Source organism: Struthio camelus, chromosome 9 (assembly GCF_040807025.1).
Source record: "Struthio camelus isolate bStrCam1 chromosome 9, bStrCam1.hap1, whole genome shotgun sequence".
NCBI lineage: Eukaryota > Metazoa > Chordata > Aves > Struthioniformes > Struthionidae > Struthio > Struthio camelus.
This window is the reverse complement of record NC_090950.1, coordinates 18,607,125-18,633,318: the sequence shown is the minus strand read 5'-3', so window position 1 is coordinate 18,633,318 and position 26,194 is coordinate 18,607,125. Positions and strand designations below refer to the sequence as shown.

The 26,194-nt window shown below is 59.5% G+C and overlaps 1 protein-coding gene across 2 annotated transcripts; it reads left to right on the top strand.

Moving 5' to 3' along the window:
• The first annotated feature begins 5,859 nt into the window (after positions 1-5,859).
• Positions 5,860-7,579, top strand: HES1 (hes family bHLH transcription factor 1). Of its 2 annotated transcripts, XM_068954268.1 has the most exons (4): positions 5,860-6,039; positions 6,118-6,213; positions 6,307-6,394; positions 6,872-7,579. In XM_068954268.1, exons 1-4 carry the CDS (start codon positions 5,932-5,934, stop codon positions 7,348-7,350), a joined length of 771 nt encoding a protein of 256 aa, XP_068810369.1. In that variant the 5' UTR covers positions 5,860-5,931; the 3' UTR covers positions 7,351-7,579. The 2 variants fall into 2 exon arrangements, with proteins under 2 accessions (XP_068810369.1, XP_068810368.1); XM_068954267.1 differs by having other exon boundaries at positions 5,861-6,213.
• Positions 7,580-26,194: the final 18,615 nt, after the last annotated feature.

Here is a 26,194-nt window from a genome sequence, read left to right as displayed (position 1 = left end):
AGAGCTGGCCCCATATGATTTACAAGCCTGTATCCAATGAAGGTTCAGTCCCCAGAGAGCCCGCGTGCCACAGCTTTCTCTGAGCCTGCCCTCGGCTCCAGGGCAGGATTATGCCTGCTCGCGTGCCAGCGAGGCTGCGCACCAGGACTAGAGGAACAGAGGGAGACTCCGAGGATGTATTTACACAGCGATGCAGTTTCCCTGCGCTGAGGATAGCTGGTGAGGCTCCCACCTCTCCATGCTCCCGCTTGCCTGTTCCCACCCCTGGCTGTGCTGCTGCAGCTGCTCACAGCTGTGCTGCAAACCACATCGCTGGTCTGATCTTACTTAAAATTAATGTTCTGCAAAAGCCTGTGGGGCTTCCTTAAGCCATGCCATTCCCGGGATCAAAACACAAGCACACAAGCATTGTAGCAACATGACTGGGGGTAGCCAACCTTTTCATCCAATTTCTAGCCCAAGAATACTCAGGTGTAACAACACCTGGCTCAACCAAAGGCTCCAGCCAGCAGATGTGGAGCTGAAGCACATCCACCATTGCCTACTGGCTCTCCATGAGGTGCCAAGTGCCCTCTGCTCAATGTCTGGGGCAGGGACTTTTCTGCATGCCAGTGTCCAATGACCCCGCACGCCTCCTCCAAACCTGCCACTGACAAGCTTGTGGTATTTTCACACACGTACCCTGACTCTGTGGCTTGCAGAGCCTCCTCAGACCTCCCTGGGCAGAGCAGCCCTAGGGGCACGCTGGCACACAGGCACCATTTTTCTGGCCTTAGGGAGGTACACAGATTGGATTATCATAAACAAAATCAGCTCTTGCTGCCGACACCTCCGACCACACATGGAGAGGACAACAACTGAGAGGTGCCCCTTCTGCTCTTGGAACTGCAGCTGTGATCATGCATTTATTTCTGGTTCTCAGAGGAAAGTAGGCTAAGATGTATGTCCCTCTGGCTGGAGCTGGTATCTTGCAAAAGATACTGTTGCACTGGAGGAAGATTGTCCTGTCGTCATCAGCAGACTGCAAATTCTTGGTCCAATGAATTCAGATCACGTCCCATAGAGAGTATCTCTGAGAGAAGGTTATAAAGGAGCTAACAGCCCCTAGCTGGGGATGGCTGTGGCAGATACAGGTCCAAGCCTCGCAAACAGTTTGGGGATGCTCCCAGGTCTTGTTCCGGGCTGCAGCTGCACCTCCTGCCAGCCTCCAGCCCCCCCTGCCAGCTGAGGACTTGGCTGCGAGGGGCACAAAGAGGAAAGCTGCGGCTGCACCATTAGCACGTGTGGCTGCTGCAGCCCAAACAGCAGTCTCTCAAATAATGTGATAGTTATGAGGGGCAGGAAGAGGATTCCCATCCACATGGCAGCAATTCACAGCTGCCAAGTGCCCTCCCCCACCACCCCGTGCTCCCAGGGTAGCTTTTCCTTGGCTCAGCAGGACAGGAGGAATCAGCCTAGAAAGAGACCTAGGCATCCTGGCTCTTGTCCCAGAGCCTCCGAGGTGCACCAGGCTGTGCTGCGATGCTGAGACAAAAACGGCTCTTTAATTCCTGTCCTTACCGACATCAGAGTTTCTCAGAGTGGTGCTTTGCTACTTGGTCACTTCATCCCACAGCTTTCTGGGTTGTTCCCGGGGGATGTCTGCCTCGGCATACGTGCAGTAGAAAAAGGAAGGGTACTGCTTTCTGGAGCCCACAGATGCCCTCCCCAACACAGCAGGGGTTGGAGCAGAACTGAGGCGTTGCATGGCCAGAGCTCCCCCACACCCAGCATGACTCACATGGCCTGGAGTAAAATGAATATGCACCTCTGTGTCTTCTCTGTGGTGGCATCCAGGGAACAGATGAAGGAGCCTAGCTCCTGCAAAACACGCACTTTCTGGGGGAGATGCAGCTGTGTGAGACCCCTAAGCCTCATCTGCTAACTGGCCCCTGCCAGCTGCAGCTGTGTTGAGATCCTAGGTCTCAGCCGGCCCTCAGGGAAACAGGTCCCCAGTCTAAAGGAGAGGGCAGGATACGCTGTCCCACCCAACAAGCGGCTCCTGCCTTCGGGAGCACTAGGCAGCAGTACTATTGCATGGAAGTGGTTTTGCCCTTTTTACCATGAGGAGCTGGTGTGTAGAGGAACATCATCCATGTGTGCAGGGCTGCCCAGTGGAGATATCTGCTCTAGGGACACTTGTCCCCAAGACACTGCACTCGCTTTCCAGCCTTCAGGATGGTGACAGCTTCCAGTCGTGGCCAGGCTAGAATTTCAGTCCATGACCTGAAGGTGAAAGGCTTGGTGTGCTATTACCAGCTCCAGTAATCAGGTTTTTATCCCAGTAATTACCCAGCTCTTGCGAGCAATTTGTTTTCTACGTCCTTTACGTTTCCTGGACCCCTGCAAGCTTTGGACAGTAAGGCACATGGATCTCTAGAAGCATGTTTTACTCTGGTCTTGGCTGCTTCCTAAAGGAATGAGCAGCAGGCACGGCAAGCTCTGCAACCTCCTTGCTTGCTGTATGCCGCACCAGAGGTGACATCCTATTTTATTCTACCTTCCTGGGTTGGTGCCCAGGACTAGTCTAAATTTTCTTGCCAAAGCATTTTCACTCCAAGATGTTCTGCGGGTCAGTAACACCCTGATGTGTTTTGTTTGACCCTGTCTAAAGGCCCTTCCCAAATCTCTGTTTTGGACAATTCCCAATTTGTAACCCAAGATCACAGCCTGAGTAAAGAAAACCATTGACAGAGGACCACAGGACAAGGGACAGACACCCTGGTCCCTGGGGCAGCCTGTTATCTCAGGCCATTATCTCCCCCTTAACACCCTTTCAAAAGCAAAGGCAGGGCTGGAGAAGCCCGGAGGATCTATTCCAGAGCCCCGCAATGGTTGCAAACCACCTCCTTCCAACCTAAACTTGGGCTTGGCCACTTCATTCCCAGAAACATCCTTCAATGTAAAACCTCCCCTTCCTCTTCTGATCCCTGGGGAATTCACACATATACACGCTTCCGCTTGGGGATCACAACTATCGCATGTATAAGGCATTTCACAGAGAGTAGATGGAGGAGGAGAGCTGCAGCGCTGACACCAGTATTACTGCCTCCCCACTTCTCCCTGCGGTGCTCAGCCCAGGGCTCCTGGTTCAGATCAGAAGATGCCTGGGGACATCCTGCAGAAAACAATGCTTTTAGAGGCCCACAGCCGCAAAGCCCAGTTCCTCACGCACTCCAAAAGCAAATGCTTTTGGTTCTTCCACCTCAATGCGACCCTTCAGTGGGCACTGGCCAGGCAGCTGCAAGGATGGGAGCCTGGGAAAGGCCTTGCAACCCCTGCCACGCAGGAAGGGGGCTGCTGCCAGCAATCACAGCTCCCTGGCCAGGCCGAGCACTGGCAAGCAGCAATTACAGTCTGTTCACACAGTCTTCCCCCTTCTCATCCCCCAGAGAAACCGACCCGTTGCCGGCAATTAGAGGTGGTTAGCAGCTCCTTGGCTACCATAAACTCGGACATAATTACAGTCTGTTCTCACTTCCAGCCCAGCCTCACATTTCCTGACCCCCTTGTAAATCAGGGAGAACACTAGCCCAGTAACTGTGATAACCTTCCTTTTCCCCCCCCCCCCCCGAATCTATCCATGTATCAACAGTAGAGAAAATGTTGGCCCACCAGAGAACAATATAGGTGCCTCAAAAATGTTGCATTACAGTTTTCATGCTAATCAGTTCTGTCAGATTTCTCGATAAAGGCTACTAAGAAAAGGTTTGTTGGTAGCTACTTCCCCAGTGCAGTCTCTTGACCTTTTCATCACTGAGTATGGCCAAGTGTCTAACTAATTGAAGTTTACGTCAAATATTGCTCATCTGAAGTTAAATCTTACATACTGAAGGCTGCTCTTTGTTTTAAATCCAGACTTGGGGTTGGATCAAGGAGCTGAAAGAAAGCCTGGATTTGAACTCTTCTGTAGTTTTAAACACGACACTCTCCAATAATTTTCTTTTTCTTTTTATTTAACTCTGGTCGCTATGCAGGCAAGCCTCTGCAGAGATGAGGGCTTTGCACTGGTGAGATCTGCAAACATGTCTCTTCTTTCTTGAACTTCATATTTCTCACGGTCTCTGAAAAGGCAAGATCAGGTGATATGTGTGGGATTGGTCCTGTACAGGTGCAGATCAGGTACTGGAGGAGGTGGAAAAACATTACTGTGTATACTCAAAAAAAAAAAAACACACACACACACACACAAAGAAAAGAAAGAGAGACAGAAAGAAAGAGCGAGCGAGCACATTTTTGAATAGGCCAGGTCTAGTTCTTGGCAGGATGACTCAGGCTTAGCTGGCAGACTATGGGAATAGGAGTGTGAGAAAGTCACTCAAGCGGAGGGAAAAAAAAGATTCAAGTCCTCAGGCAAAATACTTTTTTTTTTTTTTTTAAAAGTAACCCCACAAACTATCCAAACCAGCTCGAGACAGGGAAAGCACGGCTGCGCCAGGGCCGAGGGACAAGCACCACCCCGGGGTTTTGAATTCGCCTGGGCAATGATGCGAGAGCACGCACCAGCGCATCTGCGGCTGTGCCACCACCGAAGCGTGCAGACTCCCAGTAGCGTAACCCACAACAACGGGTTACCTTGGTCTCGCGTGTGCCACCACGCATCCCTGCCCTTTGCTGCACGCTGCACACTCCCTCTGGAGACTAGCCAGGCTCTGCAGGTGCTGGCCTCAGCAACACCTGCAGAGAGGGAGCGAGCGGGCAGGCCTGGGGTGCCAAGGAGAGGCGAAGGGGCCCTTACAGAGTGCACGTGCCGGTGTGCGCCGTGGCAAGCGGGCTGCTCCTGCTGCCACCAGCCCTGTGCCATGCCACCAGCGAGGCAGGCTGCGCACAGCGCGCGTGCAGGCAGGGGGCTGCACGCAGCAGGGCCAGACACTGCGGCAGGGCGCGGGACGCTGCTGCAGAGCTGGCAACGCGGCCCGGCCCAGGCCTCTGATGGAGGCGCCAGGCTGCGATGGCAGGGCTCCGGCCACCGCGGCGGAGCCCAGACCGCTGCGGCAGGGCTCAAGCCACCGTGGCTGCAGCTGGGCTGCCGCGGCAGGGCCATCGCAGCTAGGCCTGGGCCACAGCGGCACGGCCAGGGCCACCGTGGCAGGGCTCTGACCAGTGCGGCCAGGCCTGGGCTGTGGCAGTTTGGGGATTTTTCCCCTGGGGCCCAGGCAGCACTGCCCTGCTGCCAACGGCCCCTGCCCCAAACACGGGCCCCTCGCCTCATCCCCCCTCCCCTCCCCCCAGCCCCGAGGGGACGCCCGCCACGGCCCCTCACAGCGCAGCCCCCGGGGCTCCCGGCACCCCACCCACAGCCACGACGGAGCTGCCGGCGCCCCCCCAGGGGCTGCGGGCAGCGGCCACCGCCTGCCACAGGGCGCCAATTAACTCGCTAATCACCGCGGCGCTAATGAGGGAGCCGGGCGCACCCTCCCCCTCCACCCCCAACCCCGCCGCCGCGGGGAGGCGCCGAAGGGGTTAATGGCGGCGGCCGGCCGCCCGCCGCCGCCCCGCGCCATTGGCCGGCGGCCGCCGCGCGGCGGCCAGCCAATGGGCGGGCGCCGTCCACGAGCGGGGCCGCGTGCGGGCGGCGCCCATTGGCTGGGCGCGAGTGTGGGAACGGCGGCGGGGGACGTTTCACACGAGCCGCGCGCGTGCGGCGCGCGCTATAAGTAGGGGCGGCCAGCGGCGCGCGGCACCCGCCGCCGCCGCCGTTACCCGCCACCCGCCGCGCGCGCCCGCCCGCCCGCCCGCCGCGCCGCCGGCCTGGAGCCCGCGCCCGCCGCGCCGCCCCGCGCCGCCGCCCGCGGGGGCCGCCCCGCCGCCACCGCCTCCCGCCCGCCGCCGCCGCCGCTGCTGCTGCTGCGCTTCTTCGGGGGCGGCGGGCGCTGCCGGCGGGGCCGCAAGATGCCGGCCGACCTGATGGAGAAGAGCAGCGCCTCGCCGGTGGCCGCCACCCCCGCCAGCGTCAACGCCACGCCCGACAAGCCCAAGACGGCGGCGGAGCACCGCAAGGTAAGCGGGGGCCGGGCGGCGGCGGCGGCGGTGGCGCGGGGCCGCGGGGCGCTCACCGGCGCGCCGCCTCTCTTGCAGTCGTCCAAGCCCATCATGGAGAAGCGGCGGCGGGCGCGCATCAACGAGAGCCTGGGGCAGCTCAAGACGCTCATCCTGGACGCGCTGAAGAAGGATGTAAGCGGCGGGGGGGGTGGGGGGCGGCCGGGCGGCTGGGGGGGGCGGCGGTGGCGGCCGCCGCGCCGGTGTGAGCCCGCGCTGTGCCCGCAGAGCTCGCGGCACTCCAAGCTGGAGAAGGCCGACATCCTGGAGATGACCGTGAAGCACCTGCGGAGCCTCCAGCGGGCGCAGATGACGGGTGAGTACTCGCCCCGGAGCGCCGGTGGGTGCCCTGGCACCTGCGGGCATCCCCGGCCCTGCTGGTGGGGGTACGGGAGGCACTGGGAGGGCTGTGCCCCCTCCCTCCACCCCCGTTGCTGGGGGACACAGGAGATGCCTGCAGGGTTGTGGGCCCAGCCTGCATCCCCAGTATTGGGGGGGGGCGGCATGTGGGAGGACCCCAGGGGTCCGTGCTCCTAGCCTGGATCCCCGGTGCCAGGGAGCACAGAAGGACACCAGGCATCAGTGCTCCCCGCTTGGATCCCTGGTGCTGGGGGACACAGGACGTAATGCCAGAGGGGCTGTCTTCTCCATCTGGATCCTTGGCACCTGGCTGTGCTCCCTGCCTGGATTCCCAGCCCGGAGCGGCTGCTGGATGCAACGCTAGTGGGCTATACGTCCCTCTCCCCTGCGGAGCCTGCTGCCCTGACGGCTGTGCGCCTCTCTCGCCCTGCAGCTGCACTGAGCACAGACCCCACGGTGCTGGGCAAGTACCGCGCCGGCTTCAGCGAGTGCATGAACGAGGTGACGCGGTTCCTCTCCACCTGCGAGGGTGTCAACACTGAGGTGCGCACTCGGCTCCTGGGCCACCTGGCCAGCTGTATGACCCAGATCAACGCTATGAACTACCCAGCGCCCCCACCGCCGCTGCCGCCAGCTGCAGCTTTTGGGCCACCGCTGGTGCCGCCAGGCAGCGGCGGGGGGCCGCTCCCAGGCATGCCCTGCAAGCCAGGCGCTGATGCAGCTAAGGTGTACGGAGGCTTCCAGCTGCTGCCGGCCTCGGATGGGCAGTTCGCCTTCCTCATCCCGAGTACTGCCTTTGGGCCTGGTGGTGCCGTGCTGCCCCTGTACGGTGGCCCGCCGACAGCTGCCACTGCTGCCTCACCGCCTGGCCCGCCACCCGGTACAGCCGACTCGGTCTGGAGACCGTGGTGAGGGTGGCGGGCACTGGACTGGACTGAGCACTGCGCCCCGTGCTGCTGGCACGGCTGTACATAGATTATATGTTCATATTGGATTGTGCCTTTGTACCATAGCACTCCCTTGACAGCATTTCGTGTTTTACACGAGATCTTTTTTCTTCCCCTTCCTGGCCTTCCTTATGTGACACCAAAGATCTTTTTTTTTTTTTGAATGCTCTTAAAATAAAAGCATCTCTTCCATTTTGGAAGGTCTTTGGAGATAAGTTGGAGTGCTGGTGTGTGTGTGCGCGTAGGAGGGAGTCCAGTTCCTGGCTTGCTCCCGGACAGCTGTGGATTGTATTATTTTGCCCCTGCAGCTCCAGGACTGCCTTATCTTGCTCTCTAGGCTGGTGCTGCTGCTCAGACCCTCTCTTCCTATTTTCTCATGTGAAATCAGCTGGCCCCTTTTCCTGCCCCTTGGAGATGTAGCTACTGCTTCCTTGAGAGCAGTTAAAGTGATCGGAATTCTTAAAAAGAGCTTGTTTGCAGAGCTCATGAATGCTGTGAGGGAAGGCATCTCTGCTCTGTTCCTGGCTCCTTGGGCTCACCCTCCTCAGGCTGACTGGAGTAGCCCAGGTAAAGTGAAATGGATTCAACACGGAGCCTAACGTCCCAGCTCCAAGTTTAAGCTGCCTGTGTGAGCCTCCTGCCCTGGAAGCAGAGGGGCCCATTTCCAGGCCACGGTGTAAATTGCAAATGACTTCGGTCAGTTGATTTACAGAAAAGTGCCAGCCAGCTTCTCGTGTTACAGAAATACCGGCTCTCTGCAGGACAAACCTGACGTGAGTGCTCTGTCTCCTGGCTGACAGGCTGCAGCAAGCACTTGCACAGTGCTGGGTACCACCTCCACCTGGACTTAAAAGCATGGAGCCATTCTTAGCCTAGCACACAAGCCAGGCTGTGCGTGGTGATTAATGCTCTGCATGTGTTTTTGATACAGTTGGGCATTTCCTCTGCTTTAACATGGAAAACATGTGTCTGGGGGAGTAATGTAGGGCTGTGTGGACTATCTCCCCTTATAACTGCAAGCAGCAACTGACCCCGTCGGCTTGGTCATGCCCCATTTCCAGGCAAGATGCTAGCACTAGATAGAGGCAAGCAGTAGTCTCGGGTTTCAGCTCACATCGTCCTCTTTAACAAGTCCTAACTCAAAGTAGACAGCTTTAAACTGTGCTGGAATCCATTGGGAGTTCCTTCCAAATCCCACCACAAAAGCTTGTTGGATTTTGTCTGGCTCAGCCAGGTGCTTGAGTGTATCCAGGTGTTGGGGAATTGAAAGCTGTGGAAAGTGTGAGACCAGACAATCAAACCTGCTGGGGTTTGAGTGCTCCCTAACTTTCCCCCTTCTCCCTGTATGCAAACGCATGTCAGCCTCCTATTTGGAAAATGCTTCTTGGGGTGGCCTTTTTGGGGGGGAGGGGGAGAGAGAGGTGGATGTATCTAGGGATCCAGCTCTACGGGGCTCCCTAATGATGATGAAGGCAGTGATTGTTCCCTTTTAGAAGAGCCTGCAGAGGAAGGTCTCAGTCTCCTGAGCTCTTTCTAGCTGTGGGGCTGCGATAGTCCTGGTGATGCAGATCTCCCCTCTTTGTTGGCCTCTTAATGCCTTTGCTAGCCTGTTTGTTCTGCCACCCCACGGTGGCATCTAGCACTAAGGCTTTGTGTGCCAGGCTTGGGAATATTAGTTTTGTTGTCTCGAGACAGATGCGTAGGTGGATGAGCTAAGTCTGCATTCCCTTCTGTCAGCTGTAGCGTCACCTCTCTGTGCTGCCTTATGCTAGGGGTAATGAGGGTGGGACTGAGCCCACCTTATTTTTAGAAAAAGGTTTGCAGGACCTGTGTCTGGGAATCACATCGCACCAGCTCCTGCTTCTCGACAGCTTGCCTGGAACTGATGCAAACCCAGTAACATATCACCTGTAAGAACTGAGGCTGTTTCAACTTACCGGAATCCTGTTTTTCTGTTGAACCAGTTGGTTTGGAAAGCATATTAAAAAAAGACTTTTTGGTAAGCTAATAGGGAACATATACAGATCTAGGAGTGAAAGACAAGACAAACCTATTTGCTAATGAAGTTTGAGTAGTCTAGTATAAAGCAGATACACTGTGCTTGGACCAGTTTCTCCAAAGCTTTCTGGGTTTATTCTATCCTGCAGCGTGTCAACATGAGAAATCTACCTGAGTTTGTGAGATTAGAGGGGATCAGAGCTATTCCCAGGAGCTGTGCTCTTGATGGCAGTTCACTTAGACCATGACTGAATTTGGATGACGAATGTAGGCTATGGGTCTACAGAGCATTTTGTGCAGAAATTGCCCTTTAGGTACAGCAAGTGCATTTAGACTTGATCAAGCCAATGCCACAGGATGACACTGATTGCCAGGAAGGAATCAGGGAGTGCCTGATGCAGGCACAAGGTGCCTGGGAAGGGAAGGCGTGGGGCTAAGCTGCTGGATTGCAGCCTCTCCTTTTTGAATGAAAAAATAGGATTTCCTTTACAGCGGTCTCTGGAGTGGCTGTGGACCCTCGTGGGCAGCCGGTGAGGGAGGAGGCGGGAGGTGCCTGACAGTCGGATGTGGGGAGGGAGGCAGTGCTGGAAACCTCCTAGCAAAAGCCTCTTTTGCAAATGCCAAGTGGAGCGGCCAAGAAGCACCGAGTGAAAAACCCACAGAACAAAGCCATGCCGCGCACAGCTGGCCAGACTCTCATGTGGTGACCAGACCTTGGCCTGCCCTTCCCGGTGATGTGACCCCACGTGGGGCTGCGTGCTCACGGGTGAGTGCGGAACGGGTTGGAACACAGGCTGGGCTCCCCGGTTGCGCCCTGGGCGTGAGGGCGTGGGTCACAGCTGCCCCATAGCGTGTGATGGGTCCTGGGGTGGCGTGGGGAGTGCCTCTGCACACACCGCTGCAGAGAGCGGCTCCAGGAGGGGCTGGAGCACACTTAAGCAGTTTGCTGAAATCTGGTACATGCATTTGCAGCCCAGAGATTGCGCTGGCTCTGGCAGGGATGCGTTAGCAGTGTTGAGCCAGGGTGAATGGCTCAGAGGGAGGTAGAGGTGCTCCATCTTTCCCTGCCGCACCAAAGCACGCCCTCGCGAAGCTGTGCACCGAAGCCCTGCAGCGCACCTGTATGCAGAACCACAAAGTGTCTGGGTCTGCAGGGAACAGCCTACCCGATTGCCCTTTGCCTACATCCGCGACGCGGGGGGGGCCGGAGCGTCTCTAAACGGTGTGTCATGCACCTCGGAGCGTGCTGATCCATGACCTGCCGCAGGATTTATTTCCCCTCTTCGTCCCTTGCATCTCAGCAGCTCGGTTCCATCGGACTCTGCCGCCATCCCGGGAAACCTGTCATTAAAGTCAATTAACTTTTCCCACACTCCTTGCGAGCAGCGCAAACCCCTCCTTGCTTCCTCCTTGGCTCTTAAGTGCTACCATATGGCACGGGCCCCGGCGCTCCCCCTGCCTCTGTGCTGCCTTTGATTCCCGTCAGACAGCCAGAGCTTTATGATTTAAGCCGAGCGAGCCCTCGTACCAAGCCCTGGGCTGCTCTGCGGCCAAGGTGGTTTTTTTAGCAGGCAAGGCTGTTTTCTGGCAGGAAATGAATAGCTCCCAGATGAGCTCAGGAACCTGAGAGGTCGTGAGAAAGGAGCGAACCCCTTGCGCGGTGGCAGGCTGCCAGGCAGCGCGGGGAACGCGCGAGAGCGCGCGCCTCCTCCGACACACGAATCCACTCCGGCCCCCGCTGACAGGCAGCCGGCAGCGCTCAAGAGCCCGCCGGCCGCCTGCCGTCCGCACGCGGCCCCGCGCCGCCCCGGGCGCTCGGCCCCGCGCGAGGCGGCCGGCCAGGCGGCCGGCCGGCCCCTGCCCCGGGCTGCCTCTCCCAAGCCCTCGTCCTGCCTCTCCGCGCTGTCCGTGCCAGGGGACAGCGAACGCCGGCCTGCCGCCTGGCGACCTTGGGCTGCGATCCAAGGCTTTAAATCCGATGGGAACATTGGGCTGGTATAAAAGCAGGCTGGCCGCCCCGGGGCCTGGCCGGGCTTCCTGGCGGCGGGGAGCAGGGAGCGCTGCACGGCGGGGTGCGAGGGCAACCTTCAGCCGGGGACGTGCTGGCGCCGGCGAGAGGCTCCCCGGGGCCAGCCGCGGTCCCACCGGAGCAAACCTCGCCGGGGCCCAGGGCTGCTCCTGCTGTACGCGCAGGAGCAGGTTGGGTCTTGCTGCAGGGACCAGAGCAGCCCCGCGGGGCTGCCCGGCCAGGGCACGTGGCCCCGCGGCCCGGCCAGCTCCTACTAGACCCCGCGATGACCCAGGAGCCGGCTGCTCCGGCTTGCGCCAGCGCCTCAAGGCCAGCGCCGCTCTCTGCAGTGCTGCTGCCCCGGGGGGCAGGGTGGGGAAGGGGACCTGTGATTTACAGGGGTGACATGTGTTTTACTTAAAACAAGTCAAACAAAAGCCTGGTTTGTTTTGCGGAGTGTAGACTTCCTGATGGGGTCAGCCCAGACAAATGACTCTGCTCCATTTCATTAAACATTTGTGGCCGGCCACGCCATCAGCTGGTGTTTGGGACAGTGTTCCCAGCTGAGTCAAAGTGCACCGGGAAGCCGCGCAGCTGGGAACCGCCGGGCGCCTCGCCCCTTCCCCGGAGCGTTTGCAAAGGAGCGATTCCCCCGCTCCCCGGCGAACAACATCCCGTACCGCGGCCCCGCAGTGCCGCGAGGACAGCGGGAGGCACAGCCGCGGCCCGGCTCGGAGCTGGCGCCCGGCGCCTGCATGCTGGCGGAGCAGGGAGGCTGGCGCCGACGCTGTGCGGCACGGAGGGAGCGAGCAAGCGGTGGAGGGGGCGCGGGCAGACAGGGACGGACGGGTGGAAAGAGGGAGCATGCAGTAGCAGCTGCAGATGCAAGGAGACACTTGTCCCTACCGTCGTGCTGGCTAAGGCGCAGCAGCGCTATCAGCTTGCTGCTGCTCCCTTTTCAGCACGTGATAGCCCTTGCCGTAGCAGCGGGTCCTCCCTGCTTTCTCTCTGCCCCAGAGCACTTTGTTGGTTGGGTGGAGACTGGTCTGACGTCCTCTTGGGTGCTCGCAGTCCCTTGCCCGCTGAGGACAAGGAAGCCGAGGAAGGAGCGCTGGGGCCTGCAACGTGCAGACACGGGGCTCCTCTCCCCTCCTGCCACCGCTTCAGTGGGGAGGGAGCACGAGAGCCAGCAGTCGTCTGTGGCGGGCGCAAGGGCTCACCGGCAGTGGTGAGGAGAGGGGTCTCTCTCCCACCCCCGGGCTCTCACCTCTGCACCTCTTTGGCTTGGCTGCGGGGTGCCTGCAGGCCCTCAGGATTCCTGCAAGAAGCTGCTTCTTCCCACCGCAGCCCCGGCTGTTGTTCCTGCTTCAAAACGCTGCTCAGGAGAGACCCAGAGCAGGGCTGGCACCCCACATTGGGGAGCCCCCGGTGGGGCTGACCCTCGCACAGGGGCTGGCGGGCTGCAGGACGCCCTGGCTGCAGCCCCGGCTGGGGCAGCGTGCGGCCAGCCGCTGTGCTACGGCAAGGAGCTCGGCAGACCGAGGGGAGCCTGGGAATTGCTGATAGAGGCCAAGGAATCGCTGCTTTTGGGCCAAATGAGCCCATGCTGGACAGTGAGCTTGTCTCGGGGTGGGGGGGGTTATGCTCCTGGGACAGTGGCTCTGTAAAAGCCCTGGATGAAGCCCTCAGAGCCTTCTCCTGGGGGTCCCAGCCTGTCTCGCTCCTACAGCAGGGAGGCTGGTGGGACAGAGCGCTTGCGGGAAGGCTCAGGGATCCTGGGGCACCTTCTGAACTTAGGGCCCAAGCCCACCCTTGCAGGAGAGACTCCAGTAGGTGACTTTGGGGAGCTGCCCCCTGCCATAGCTTTCCCGGGGTGCCGGCCCTCCCTGCCGCAGCGCTCAGGTCTCCGTGCCCCAGCGCTCCCCTGCGTGATGCTCCCCAAAGGGGTTTTGGTGCCAGGGCCAAAGGAGGTGGCAGCTCAGGGCAGAGTACTGTTCCTGAAGGACAGCCGTGGAGGTGGGACTACCTGTAATCTTTAATGATTAGGAAGCTGTTTCCAGCCTGGGTTTATTGCCAGCAAAGCCAGCTCAGCACAACTGCTGGGACATTAACTCTTATCTGCCTGTCGAGATAAGAGCCCTGGGCTGCACCTTAGAGCCCAAAGAGAGCAAACAGCCATGGCCCGGCACAGCCAGCGCCTTTCCCCAGTGTGGGACGTGGCGAGCTGAGCCAGAGCAGAGGTGAGTTGCAGAGGCCGTGCTCTACCCAAATGCGCTCCAGCATTTGCAGACCCCATGCCGGAGGCCTCCCCTATCTGTCTGCCTGATTTGCCTGCATGTTCCTGTTACAGGCTGGCCTGTAGGATGCTTTGCCCCAAAGGTCAAGCGCGAGTGGAAATCAGGGCTAAAACCAGGATAAGCATGGTGTCTCTTGTCCAGACAGTGCTGCACACAGGGGCACAGAGCTGGGCTGGCTTTCAGGGCCGCCCCCTGCCTCCCACATCCAGGGGTGCAGGGCCAGACCAGCCAGGAGTAGGACCAAAAATCACAGCCCCAGCCTCTTTGCTCCTCTCTGCCCAGCAGGGCCAGGCTGAGCCCAGCACAACCAGGACCTGCTGCAAACTGGGAGGACCAGGCACCGCTGTGGGAAGCTCGAGGTGGCCCGTTCTGCTCTAGTGCTGCTTTGCGTTCACATGGATCCTGGGCCTTGGGTTGGGGGACCTACTTGAGGGCCGCGTGGGGTGGCTGAGCCCAGGTTCACACTCCTGCCTGCCCCGCAGCCTCCCGTGCAGCCAGGCTGCGTGCTCCCTCTGTCGCATCTCCTTGACACGGGGACGAGAGCAGCATACAGTACTCTGCATGTAGGCACACTGGAGTGCCCTGTGCCTTGTCTCAATAGCCCTTCTGAGGATGCCCCGTGTTTTCTCGGCTTTTTTGGCTGCTGTGTTGCAGCAAGCTTAGGCGGTCCACAGTCTTTCCTGAGCTATAACGCCTTTTACTGCTACAAAAGATGGACTGCAGTCCTGCTTTCTGGAAAACATTATGAATACTTGAAACTGTAGAGCAATCTGGCTGGTGTCTCTCTCTGACGTTGGAAATCTGGACAGTGTTTGTACCCAGAGAGGGAGCAGGATGTTGAAGACACACGCTGAATCTTGCAGCTGCGATTCTTGCCTGGCGCTCACTCCAGCAGCCCTGCTGCATCCCAGGCGCAGATAAAAAGCACGTCTCCTCTGGCAGTGCTGATATGCAGAGTGCATTTGCCAAATAGGGGAGGCAGTTTTGGCCTGAGCCCATCACAGCCCAGCAGCATCCTTACTAAGACTGATGACTAGCAAGGTAGGACCAAAACACTCTGATCCCGCCAGGCGCCGCATATGTGGCTTTGTTTGCAGCTCCGGCATCAAGTTCAGCCACATCCCTGCTTCCATCAGCAACGTGCTCATTTCCAGACCCTGGAAGATAATCTGCATTTGTCCCTAGCAGTGAAATTAATCCAGTTTACAGGCAGGGGGAGAGCACTTGGCCCATTCCACACAGAAGTTGTGTGGAAAGTTACAGCATGTAAATAAAGAGCAATACCTGAGCGGTTGGTGTGAATCGGGGCACCCGATGTGGTATCTGTTCCCCGCCACACACCACAGACTCGTGCATGCTTCAGGGCTCTGCTTCCAAGACAAGAACGCACTGGGCCAGGTTTCTTACTGGTGCAAACTGGAGTAGCTCTGCCCTGATCAGTGGGACTGAGCTCACTGGTACTGCTGTGGTGCTCGGCCCCAGGTGCTTTTGCAGCTGCGACTGCAGAGTTCAGGCATGGGGTCTGCCCCCCCCCCATTAGGTGGCATGTGCCCACGCATGCATACCCACAGGGAGGATGACCTGTGAGTGTGTCCCAGTGGGTGCTGGGGAGGAGATGAGCCGGGAAGGGGACAGGGAGCTTTGGGATGACGTTGCACCAGGACAAACCCTTCCTCAAGACTGTGTTCCCAACCATGCTGTTCGTAGGCATGCATGGCACCTGGATGGGTCAGTTGGAGACCCCGTTTGTTTCCTGAGCTGCTTCTTAGCAGGCACTGGGAGGGTCCTAGCGGTTGGCAGTTGCACAATGGTCTCATGATGAGGAGCCAGTAGGTTCCTGACATAGACGATTACCCTCTCCCTGCAGCCCGGCCTCACTCCTTGCTGTGGGGTCAGCGCTGGCTCATCCCACAGAGCAGAGCTCCACACTTCCCTTCCCATGGGACAACTTTCTTTTAGCTAGCCTTTAGCTTTTATTGCACTCTGAAATAGAGGAGTTGGCAGCTGAGCAGCCTGGGCTGGTGTTTTTGAGTAGTGTCCAAGCAGCTGTTTGTGCTTGCAGACAGCGCTGGCGCTCGCTGGCTTCCCCGCTGCGCTCAGCTGCGAGCGAGGGCAGGCTGCAGGCAGAGGCTGCAGGGAGCTTCACGTCTCGGCAGCCCCCGTGGGGCCCGGGAAGCTCAGCAGCCCCAAGCCCGTGGCTCTGCCTGTGATCCCGGCCTTGAGGAGGCCGGCCAGCAGCGCTCCTGGGGATGTGCCTGCAGGCAGTGAGGGACCTGCTGGCTGGGCATGGTCTCTGCCTTTCAAGAACACCAGAGCAACCCGGTCCAGAGAATTGCACTGGGAAGTCACCATCACCCTGTGGGGTCTGGGGTGCCTGTGCCTAGTGAGGGAAGAGCACCACTAGCTGCATTTCTCAGCATACCAGGGCTCAGGAGTGCCATTAGCACCCAGACCTGCTTTTGCAGAGGTCACCAGCCTACAGGCTCCTGACCCAACTTCTCCCGCAGCTGACCTTTGCTCTCAGTGCAGGCTTGTCTCTCCCCAGAGGTTTCTGAGCTGAGCTGGCATTACCAGGCTGTGGAGCACCTTAGCTGGCTTGTGCATCTCCAGCCAGGGCTAGGAGCTGGGCTAGCGGGGCATCTCACCACTAGAGAGGGACAAAGAACAGAAGCGAACAAACAGGAGCAGTGGCAACTGGCAAAGGAGAGCAGGGCATGGGCAAGAACAAGTAGTAAAAATCTACTCTGTGTGTGTGTGTGTGCGCCTGCAAATGTGTTTGTGAGCAGTCTTCTAGCCAGTGACAGCAGGGCAGGACAGTGGTCTGGAAGTATCTGGAGAAGGTGAGCATGGAGATGGGATCTTGCTGGCAACCTGTGTCTAGCAGGATGGAGTGGAGGACCCACTCAACACACACAAGCACGGGGAAAGCACTGAACTATCACCAGAGCATGATGCCTGCGTTATCCCCTCCCCGTGCTGGCTGAACACATGGACCGCCACCAGGAGGTACTGCTACGGCCCTGACCCGGCTCTCTCCTAGCTGCAGGTTAGGATGCGCTTGGCGAGACAGAGGAACTGTGCTGGCATCGGACCCAGCCTCCACCTGAGCGTGGCTCCAGCAATATATTCTTGCCTCTATTTTCAGGAGCATAATGAAGTTTATCTCAACTGGCTGGAAGGGCGCCCCCGGCTCCTGGGCAGGCCGCGCTGCATTGTGTTTGTTCAGCCAGCTTCGCAGCGAGGGCCGGGAACCGGCTCGCAAAGGCCCTTTCTCCTTCAGCGCTCTCCAGCCTCGGGAAGGGAGGCCGGTGCACAAAGGGCTGCCGCCTTCGCTCTTTGAAGCTTGCCTGGCCTCTTGCTTTTGCTCCACTTCCGTAAGATGGCAAACGCCCTTTCCTCAGTGGGCCGCGGAGCAGCCCCCAGCCCCGGCCGCGTTTCCACGCCCAAGCGAGCAGGGGTGCGGCGGTCCCACAGGGAGCCGTGCGAACCCGAGCATCTCCATCTCTCCGAGGCGCCCAGCCCTGACGGCTGGCTGGGCATGGACGGAGCTCGTCCTGGCCCGGCCCCGTGCCCAGAGCCGCCTGCGTGCAGCTCTGAGCCTGCGGCGGGCAGAGATAGCGCTGCCTCCTCACGCGCCCGTGCTCACGGGAGACCTTGTGCACGGCGTGAGGCCTCCCTTATCACGCAGTGTTTGCCTGTCTGGAGGAGACGCCTGCAGCGGCCCCCGTGCTTACACCCCGGAGACAAGGCTAGTTAACCATCCACCTGTCGGAAACGGGACAGGAAGGTCTGCCAGGCCGGGCTACGCGTGGGGCCCCGTCCGTCAGGGCAGAGGCTCGAACGCGGGCCGGCCCGGCGCGACTCCAGCTGGCCCCATGCGCCAGCGCCGGGCTCATGCCGGCTGCAGGCTGCTCCGGCAGGGAAACAGCTGCGCGTGCAAGCACGGCTGGCAGCATCTGCAGAAAGCCTGAGGCTGGATGTGCAAACAGCTCAGACATCCTCTTGAGAGGCAGGGCGGTGTAGATGAGCCGTGGCACCCAGCAGCGGGGCCCGGGCTGCACTGCTTGCCCCTTGGCACGTGGGAAACTGCCACAGGTGCCCCAAGCATGGGGATGCAGCACCAAACACCTTTGACTGTCAGACAACATCATATCCCACCACACAAACAGGCTACAGACTTATGGGATTCATTCTCATGCTCATTTTTACAATTCCCTTTGCAGGATTCGGTCACACAGAACATACGCACCCGTCCCCTTCCCCTTCCCTCCGCCGGAGCGGCTGGTTTCGGGGCCAGGCGCCCGTGCACACCCTGCTGCAGCCGTTCAGCAAACGTGGGGGGCTGGGAGGGTTTTCACCGGCGCCCTTTCGTCTCGTGACGCCGTCACTGGGGCAGGCTGCACCCCTTCTTGGCTTTTCCGCTGTCGGGGTGATTTTGTCAGCTCGACGCCCATTGCAGCTGTACAACGCTCAGCCCTGATAAAGACCCGGGTGCACAGATTAGCCGCCACCCTTGGAATACGGTTCCCGCCAGCTCCTGTTTCAGGCTGTGTTTCGCAACTCTGAGTTGTCCCTCCTGAATGTCCCCGTCTTTGTCAAAGCCCACTGAGACCCCCCTTCCCAAAGTACACAGGAGCCAGTTTATTGCTAGCTGGAGTCATTTCCCGAGGAGGTCAGGAAGGCTCTTGTTTGGGCCTGTTACAGTCTGCTAAGCTTCGCTAAGCCAAGGTATTACGAGTGCCTTCGTTTGAGCATTGTGCGCCGGCGGGTGGGGGAAGCGTATTTAGCCCTGGTGATGCCTGAGGCCTGGACTAAATCTCGGGACAAAGTCTTGTTTGTCTTCCCTTTCTATTCAGGGTGCTCCTGCTCTTGGCTTCCCTGCCCCACTGCTGCCTGTTTGTTTATAGCACTGATGCAGAAAATTGTAATGTCTGTAATTGTCAGTAGCTTACTGATTGTGTGGCCGCCCCGTTTGCTGGGCTGGGGACAAAAGCCCTAAATCCCCTTCCAAGGTTTGAAACGATGTCATCCTGAAGGGCGAGGAAGTGGAGGGAGTCACTTACGCCTTTGCTTAAAGAGTATCTGAACTTAAAATAAGCAGGCTCTCTGTCCTGCAAGGGTGCTTGCTCTGGCGACCGTGCCCACCTCGCAGTGGCCCTGCTGCCAGCACCCACACCTGCTGTCTTGGTGGTTGTTGCCTCTCAGGCATCTCAATGGGCTTGGTGCTGGTTTGTGATTAAAAGATGAGCTCCTCCCAGTGTGCAGCACACCTAAGGTGCGAGCCCTTTATTTCGCCTGTGGGTACTTTTCTTTTCCTTCCTTCACTGCTAGGAGACGCTGCTGCTGCTGCATCCTTTCCCCTTGGCCCCATGCAACAGCAGGAAGATGCCGTGAGGTCCCACATAACCATACGTGGGGCTGCGCACCGCCAGGCCGCTGAGTGCTGCCCTGAACCTCAGCGGTGCGCAGATTCCCCTGCTGCCCCAGGGGCTCCTCTGCCTGTAAACCCCCAGGCAAGGGCCAAGCCTTGGGAGAGGTGCTGCAGGTGCACACACCCTGGCCCCCCCGGGGCAGGGTGCAAGCCTTTGTGGTGGAGCAGGCAGCACAGCCACCGAGGGCTGTGCTGTGGTCCCACTGCCTAGCCGGGCACGGGAGCTGCTCCGAAGAGAGGAGGGCTTTCCAAACAAGGAACCTGAGCCCGAGCAGGGAGCCAGAGCACTGCTTCTCCTCGGTCAGTGCTTGCTTCCTAGCCACTGGAGATGCTGTCAGGGGTAAGAGAGCAGAGCTGGGCTACCCAGCCCCAGGCTCACACCAAACCCACTGCAGAGCTGAGTCCTGCTGGGGTTGGTGCACCTCAGGGCAGGAGCAACTCTGATTGATAGCCATGGGCGCTCCCTTCTAATGCGAGATTGCTGCTCCCATGTGTGTTCCCGCTCCAGGAGGGATCTCTGCCTCCTTAGGCAGAGCTCCAGACCCCATGGAGGGCAGCTGGGCCCTGGGCTGCCTTTGCAACCCAGGATCTCCTCAGGAGCAGACATACGTACTCTTCTGGCACTGGTTCCCTCTGCAGCTTGGGCAAACTGGCAGAAAACGCTCTCTCAAGCTGGGACACCATGAACTCAGGCTACAGGTGCCTGAGCCAGCCCGGCTTCCCCAGGGGCCGCTCCTGCCCGGGGTGTCCTGGCTCCAGCTGGACGCTGCTGGAAGGGTATATATGCTTAGCTACTTTTGAGGGAAAAAAAACACCCCTGTGTGCAACGCCCCACGAAACGCTCGGCAGCAGCTGTTGAAGGGCTGAACAAAATGATACAAGACGTCTGGAGATTGCAAGCTACCGGCAGGACAGCGTGGGAGAACAGGGAGGAGCTGCCAGCCACAGGGCTTTGGCTGTTCGCAGCACAGACCACACAGATACTTGGGTAGCCCCATGTGGCCAAGGAGCACCAGGAAAGCGCAGCTGGGGCTCCCCATCTCCCCTGGGCTGCATCCCCCTGCTCCATCGCTCTGTGGCTTTCCCGAAGTGAGGCCTGAGTGGGTGCAGCCCCTGGGCGATAGGGCTGGGGTGGCCGAGCTTGTGCTGCTGGGTGCCAAGAGAGGAGGGTCAGAGCTCAGTCCCAGGCCTGGGGTGAGGACACACAGGCGTGGAGTTTGGGGTGGATGAGGGACCTGCTGCTGTTCAGGTGGAAGAGGGATCACCTGAGCTCCCAGTGCCTGGCCATGGTCCTGTGTCAGACCCAGGTGCTGTGAAACCCTGGGAGGAAGCCCCAGCACAGCTGTATTTGACAGCACTTCAGAGCATGCTCACCATAGAAAGGGTAAAAATTCAGATGCCGGGTGGTGTTGTTTCAACCCCAGAGTCTCCTCAATAGAGGGCTGCCCCTAGAGACCTCCCCTCCGGCCACAGAATGAAAGCAGCAGCCTCAGCACTTTGGCACTTAGCAGCGAGCTTTCTGCCTCCCAGCCCCGGCTGAATGGCTGGAGAATTCATTATACCCTCGTTTCACTTGTCCCTCCAATTATCTCCTGCGGACAATGGGACGGGGCTGCAGCGGAAGGCTCCTTTCAGGAGGTACCGATGGCAGGACGGGCTGCTCACAGCTCAGCGGAAAGCTTCTTTGCTGCAGTGCAGTGACCTGAGTCCAGAAAATGCCACTTTTCTGCCCGGGCAGTGAGCACACATGGGGTAACAGGGCCAGCCATGGGCAGGGAACGGGGAGCTGGGGACACTCCCTGCAGTGCAGGAAACACTTGTTAATAAGGACTAGCACCAATCTATGAAACACCTGCAACACATTTTATTTGGGTCAAAAGAAAGACATCAATGATTACTTTGATTAAGTACTGGAATGTCATTTTATTTTTATAAACACAGTGATGATTCGGACCATCTGGCACTTCTCTCTGCACAGCAGCTTAGGAGCCAGCAAAGACCACAAATGCTACTTGCACTGCATCTCTGAACCAAGGGCTGAGCTCCATCAGATGATGCCCTGGCCCAAGGACCCAGGTGTCTTCCTTGCTGCATTGTGGCTACCCAGATCTCCCCTCTCCAGCCTGCCACGCATAGGCCACCAGCTGCTACAGTGGAGAGAAGGCAGCAGTCAGGGCTGGAGCCCATTAGGGCCCCCTGAGTGCCTGGAGCTGGGCTTGGCAGTCAGAAGATGGACATTGAACCCAGGTAAGTGCTGGCCTTCACAAGTCCCTCACTAGCTGCGTGGAGTCTTCCCTCTCTTCCAGAGACGGTCTGCCTTGAGCACGCTGCCCCTGCCTCCTGGAGGGACGGTTGAGGATTGTCGGTGCTCAGAGCAAAATCTGGCATGGGGTGGGGATAAGGAGCAGCTGCCCAAAACCAGCAGGCTTTGGAGAGGGACTTGCATCAGTGAAGAACTTGCACCACCATGAAATCTTCAGCTTCTGCCATTTCACCAAGAGGTAAGAATTGTATTGGAGGAGCCAGGAGGGGAGCGACTTTGCCCCGCAAACAGTACCAGCAGGGCGGATCTGGGCATATCTGAGGCAGTTCTGGTGTAGCATCGCCAAAGCAGGCCGAGTCCCAAAGCTGAAGAGACTGCAGGGAAAGCACTGGGAGACTGGTGCAAGAGCTGAGGACACTTCTGATGGAGAGAGGCACTGAGGACACTCAGTGTATTTAGTTTATCAGGAAGAAGATCAAGAGGTGGCTTGATTACAGTCACAAGAACCTTGGTGCATAAGTACCTTGGCAGAAATAACAGGTCAGGTACTTAAGAGCTCTTTAATCTAGCAGGGAAAAGCAAAATAGGGGCCAATTGCTACGCATTTCTAGCAGTCTGGGTGATTAGCTCCACAAGGAGCGGCAGAAAGCAAGCCTGTGTTCCCCTGGGCTTTCTGCACATGGGCTCTACTATTTCCCACTCCATCATCACCTGAAACAGTGAATTTTATCTTAATATAAGGTACAAGAAACTTTTGGTGAGAGTCTGGAATACCTCATCTTTCTAGGGGTGGTTTCCTTCTAATTTCTATCAAAGGTATGTTTGGGTGCCACAGCAGGGGAATATATAAATCTCCTCATCCAGGTGTGCAGCTCTCAGGCCTTGCCCCTGAGTTCCCACTGGTTTTGATAGTGTGCCAGTGCCAGAGGCCAAGTGCCTACAAGAGACTCACTTCCTTCACAAAGTCACACGGGTTTTGGTAAAATTACGGTTCAAGCTCTCTTGCTGACAGGGAGAAGCTGGAGAACCCAATGCCCAAAGGTTCAAACACCGGAAGGGATGTGAAGAGCCTCCAAGTCACTATCTTTGGCCATAGCTTCATGATGGCTGGATGCTTGCTATGGGGGCGGCTGGGGTCAGGAGAACTGCTCTGGGCCACCAGTGGGAGTCTCACCTGTCGGTCAGCCTGGGCCCTGGGCCAGGGGTCTCAAATCGGGCGCTGTAGCTCCCTTGCGCGCCCCCCTCCCCGTGCCCGGCGTTTTGCAGAGGCCCCCTGAGGAGCGGTCGGAGGCGCTCCGAAACGCTGCGGCTTTCGAGGGCACGGCTCCCGCTCCCGGCAGGCGAGGCGGCCGCGGCGAGCCGCTGGGAACGAGGGCGGCCTTATTCCGCCCTCCGGCCCTTTGCCGCCCAGCAGCAGGCAGCGCGGCGGGCCGGGTCGGGTCGCGCCTCCGGCCGGCCTCGGGGCCCCTTTGTGCCGGCGGCTCGCCGCGCTCCGGCTCGTCGCTCCGAAAGGTCACCCCCCTGCCGCGGCGCCGTACCTGAGCAAGTCTCCCAGCGCCGAGGAATTCGCAAAATTAAATTTATTTTCAGATTACGGCCGCGGGCTCTTTGTGCCGGAGGGATCTTTAACTGTTGAGACTCAAGCGCGCAAAGCCGCTGCCTTTATTACCCTAACGAAAGGCAGCGGCCGCCCTCCCCTCGCCGCGGCCGTGAAAGCCTCGGAGGGAACTTGCAGCCAGAGCCCTTCTCTCGAGAAAAAGCTGGCGAGCAGGGAGACTACTTGTTCCCCTCTGCGGAAGGTCACGAATCAACGCGCGGACGCAGGTCCCGTCCTGGGATGGCCCGCGGCGAGGACGCGCTCCCTCCACCGGCGGCGGCTCTGGCGCCGGACGGGGCGGCGGGTCTGCGCAGCGCCCCCTCGGCCTCCCCCTCCGAACGCGCCGCTCGGTTGTTACTAATCGCTGTCCGACAGCGGAGCCTCTCCAAAGGCGGCCTGCCCGCTGCGTCGTTCAGGCCCGGCTCCCTCGCCGGTGAGGGTTTCCTGAGGGCTGAGGGGAGCTTCGGCGGCGGGGCTGGCGCGTCCGGCCAGGCCTCGCTGTCGGGCAGGCGCGAGGCCGGGCGAGGAGCAGGCGGGAGCGTCTTGGGACATCTCCGTTTGAAGGCGCAGGGGGCAGTCGGGCAAAAAAGACTGTGAAAGCTCCCGAGCCGGGTAGCTCGGCTGCCGCCGTGGCCGATAGTGGTAATTTTCCCCTGCGATCCCCTAGGTAAAAGCCAAGGCCTCGGCAGCTGTGACGGCGAGCACGGGACGGCGGGGCGTTTATTCCACGCAGCCATCCTCAGCTTTCCATTTAAACCTTATTTCCCCCCCTCTTAAGTTTTAACGGTTTCCACTCAAAATCCAGCGGCGTGGCCAGGGCTGGGGCCGGGGGCAGCGGCGGGCGGGCTGCGTCCCTCACGCCCCGCTCGCCGTCGGCGAGGGCCGACAACGGGCCGGCGCCTCGGGCAAGCCGCCCGGGCCCTGCTAGCGAGCAGCAGTCAAATGCGGGGCTCGGCATGGCGCTGCCTTGAACTGCTCTCCCAGCGTGCGCCCGCGGCGCGGCGCGCAGAGGCGGCGGGTACTCTTTATCCCGCCACGCAGGAGAGCGCCAACTTCCCGCTGCTAGAAATTTGTCTGCAAATGTGGCCTCCTTGCAGGCGGGCGGGGGCCCGCGAGACACGGGTTGATATGATAACTTGATTAAGGCCGGGGCCGGCGACGCGGAGAGACGGAGGCGGCTCAAAGGGAGCCGTGCTCCCGGCCCTTAACCTCTCCTCGGGAGACCACAAATTATATCTTTTAATGTATCAGCCCCCTGGTATCATACAAATAAGTTGTCCGGCTAAGTGCGTGTCAGACATTCACAGGAGGATTTGTTACATTTTCATCACGTTTAATTTATCTTGCAATAAACTTTAACCCAGTGCATCCCAGGGACGGCGGGTAGAGAGTCTTATCAGCCCAGCTGGACTGTAAACACAAGTGGGAGGCCCCGGCTGCACGCGGGCGTCGAAGAGCAGAGGGAAACGGTTTCGCCTGCTTCCCCGTGGGAATGGGGACCCTTGCGCCGCAGGGAGAGGAGCGTGCCCGTCGGGAGGGAGCGGGGCCCGGAGAGCCCAGTCCGCCTGGCGTCGGCTGTGGTGCCTCTAGGGCAGAGGCGAGGCAGAAATTTGAGGCTGCGGGAAATCGCTCCTGGCTGGACCCAGGAGCGGGCCGGGGCGCTCCTCCCTCGGCCTCCCGGAGCTGGGGGTGCCCGTCCCGAAATTCCTGGCCGCGCCAGAAGTGATTTATGCAGTGCACCCGAGAGCGGAGTCAATTAAGGTCACGTTTCTGTGTTGCTAAACAACAGGCGGCTCTGGGTTCAGTCCTGCTGAAAAGAAAACAAAAGACACCCCTTGAAACCGGGTCTTTGAGAAGGTTCAAAGGAGCACGAAACAAAAGGCGGGCTTTGTGGCATCCCCCCTCTCCCCGTTGTCCCCGCGCAGCTTCCAGGGCCGGAGACACTGTTAATGTGCCGAGGGGGAGTTTTTAATTGTCCAGCACAAACAATGCTGGCATATTTAGGCCGGCCTCATTACAGACCCATCCAAAACGCTTGAGAAGCCATTCCCACCGCTTAGCATAAATAGCCAAAACGTGCTCCCGCCAACAGAGCGGGTCCCATCTGCTCCTGGGCTGTCCTCACCTTGACTTCGAGCGCCGAGTCGCTCCCTGCCCGCAGCAGCCTCAGGATTTCGCTGCCCCCAAATCCCGCCCCGGGAACCCGCGTCCTCGCCCGCGGCGCTGCCTCGGCGCCCCGGCTTGGCCGAGGGTGGGGAGCGGAGGGCAGGGGCGGCGCGGCTCCGGGTCTCGGCCCGCTGCGCGGGTCTGGCAGCTCAGGCCGGGGGTTTGCTCTGCCCGCCTGGCTGCAGCGCGCCCGGCGGTTGCTGCCTGCTGCCCTTGCAATGGGCCGAGATGGAGAAGCCTTCTGGGACCTTCCCCAGGCCGGGCTGCCTCTGAAACAGGAATACGCTGACTTTTACCAGTTCCTCAGAGAGAGGCCCAGAGCAGATCGGGTACCGGGACCTGGGCTCTCACTGCATCGACCGGACAGAGATGGCTCTTTTGGGTTTAGGTGCCCCCGTTGTGCCTTTCGGAGCTGAGCTTCCTCTCCAGCAGGCAGTTTCAGGCCACCGCTGACCATGGCTGACCCCACAGCTAACCCCACTGCTGACCCCATTGCTGCCCGCTCCAGCTGCTTGCTGCTGTTGGCTTCCCAGCTGGCAGACGAGCGCCCTTCACCCTGGCAGAGGACTTGGCAGCAGGAGCATCACATCCGCCGCTCGCTGCGACCCGTACCCGAGAGCCTGGCAGCACCAGCCGGCGTCACCCGCCACGGCGGGCAGAGGAGCTCGTGGCTGGAAGGCAGCTGCCCGGCGGAGATCAGCCTGGCAGAGACGCAGCCTCCCGGGGCTCGGGAATCTCACGGCTGGCGAAGCGTGAGACCGTCCCTGCTGGGTTTGCTGCCGCCGCTGCTGACTCCAGCGATGCGCCTGGCATTTCCCAAGCAAGCGGTGCTGACAGGCTGCTGCCCGCCCGCCGTGGCGTGGACAGAGCTGCGCTGAGCGCGCCTGCCCGGCCGGAGAGCCAGTGGCACGGCACGGCAGGCTCCCCCGCCATGAAGCACAGAGACAAGCTGCCCCCCACCGTTTCCCTAGGCAGGAGGCTTGTCTTTGGAGCCGTGCATGAGCCAAGCCGAGCTCATCTCCCTGTGCCTGGCTGGCCGAGGGCACTGC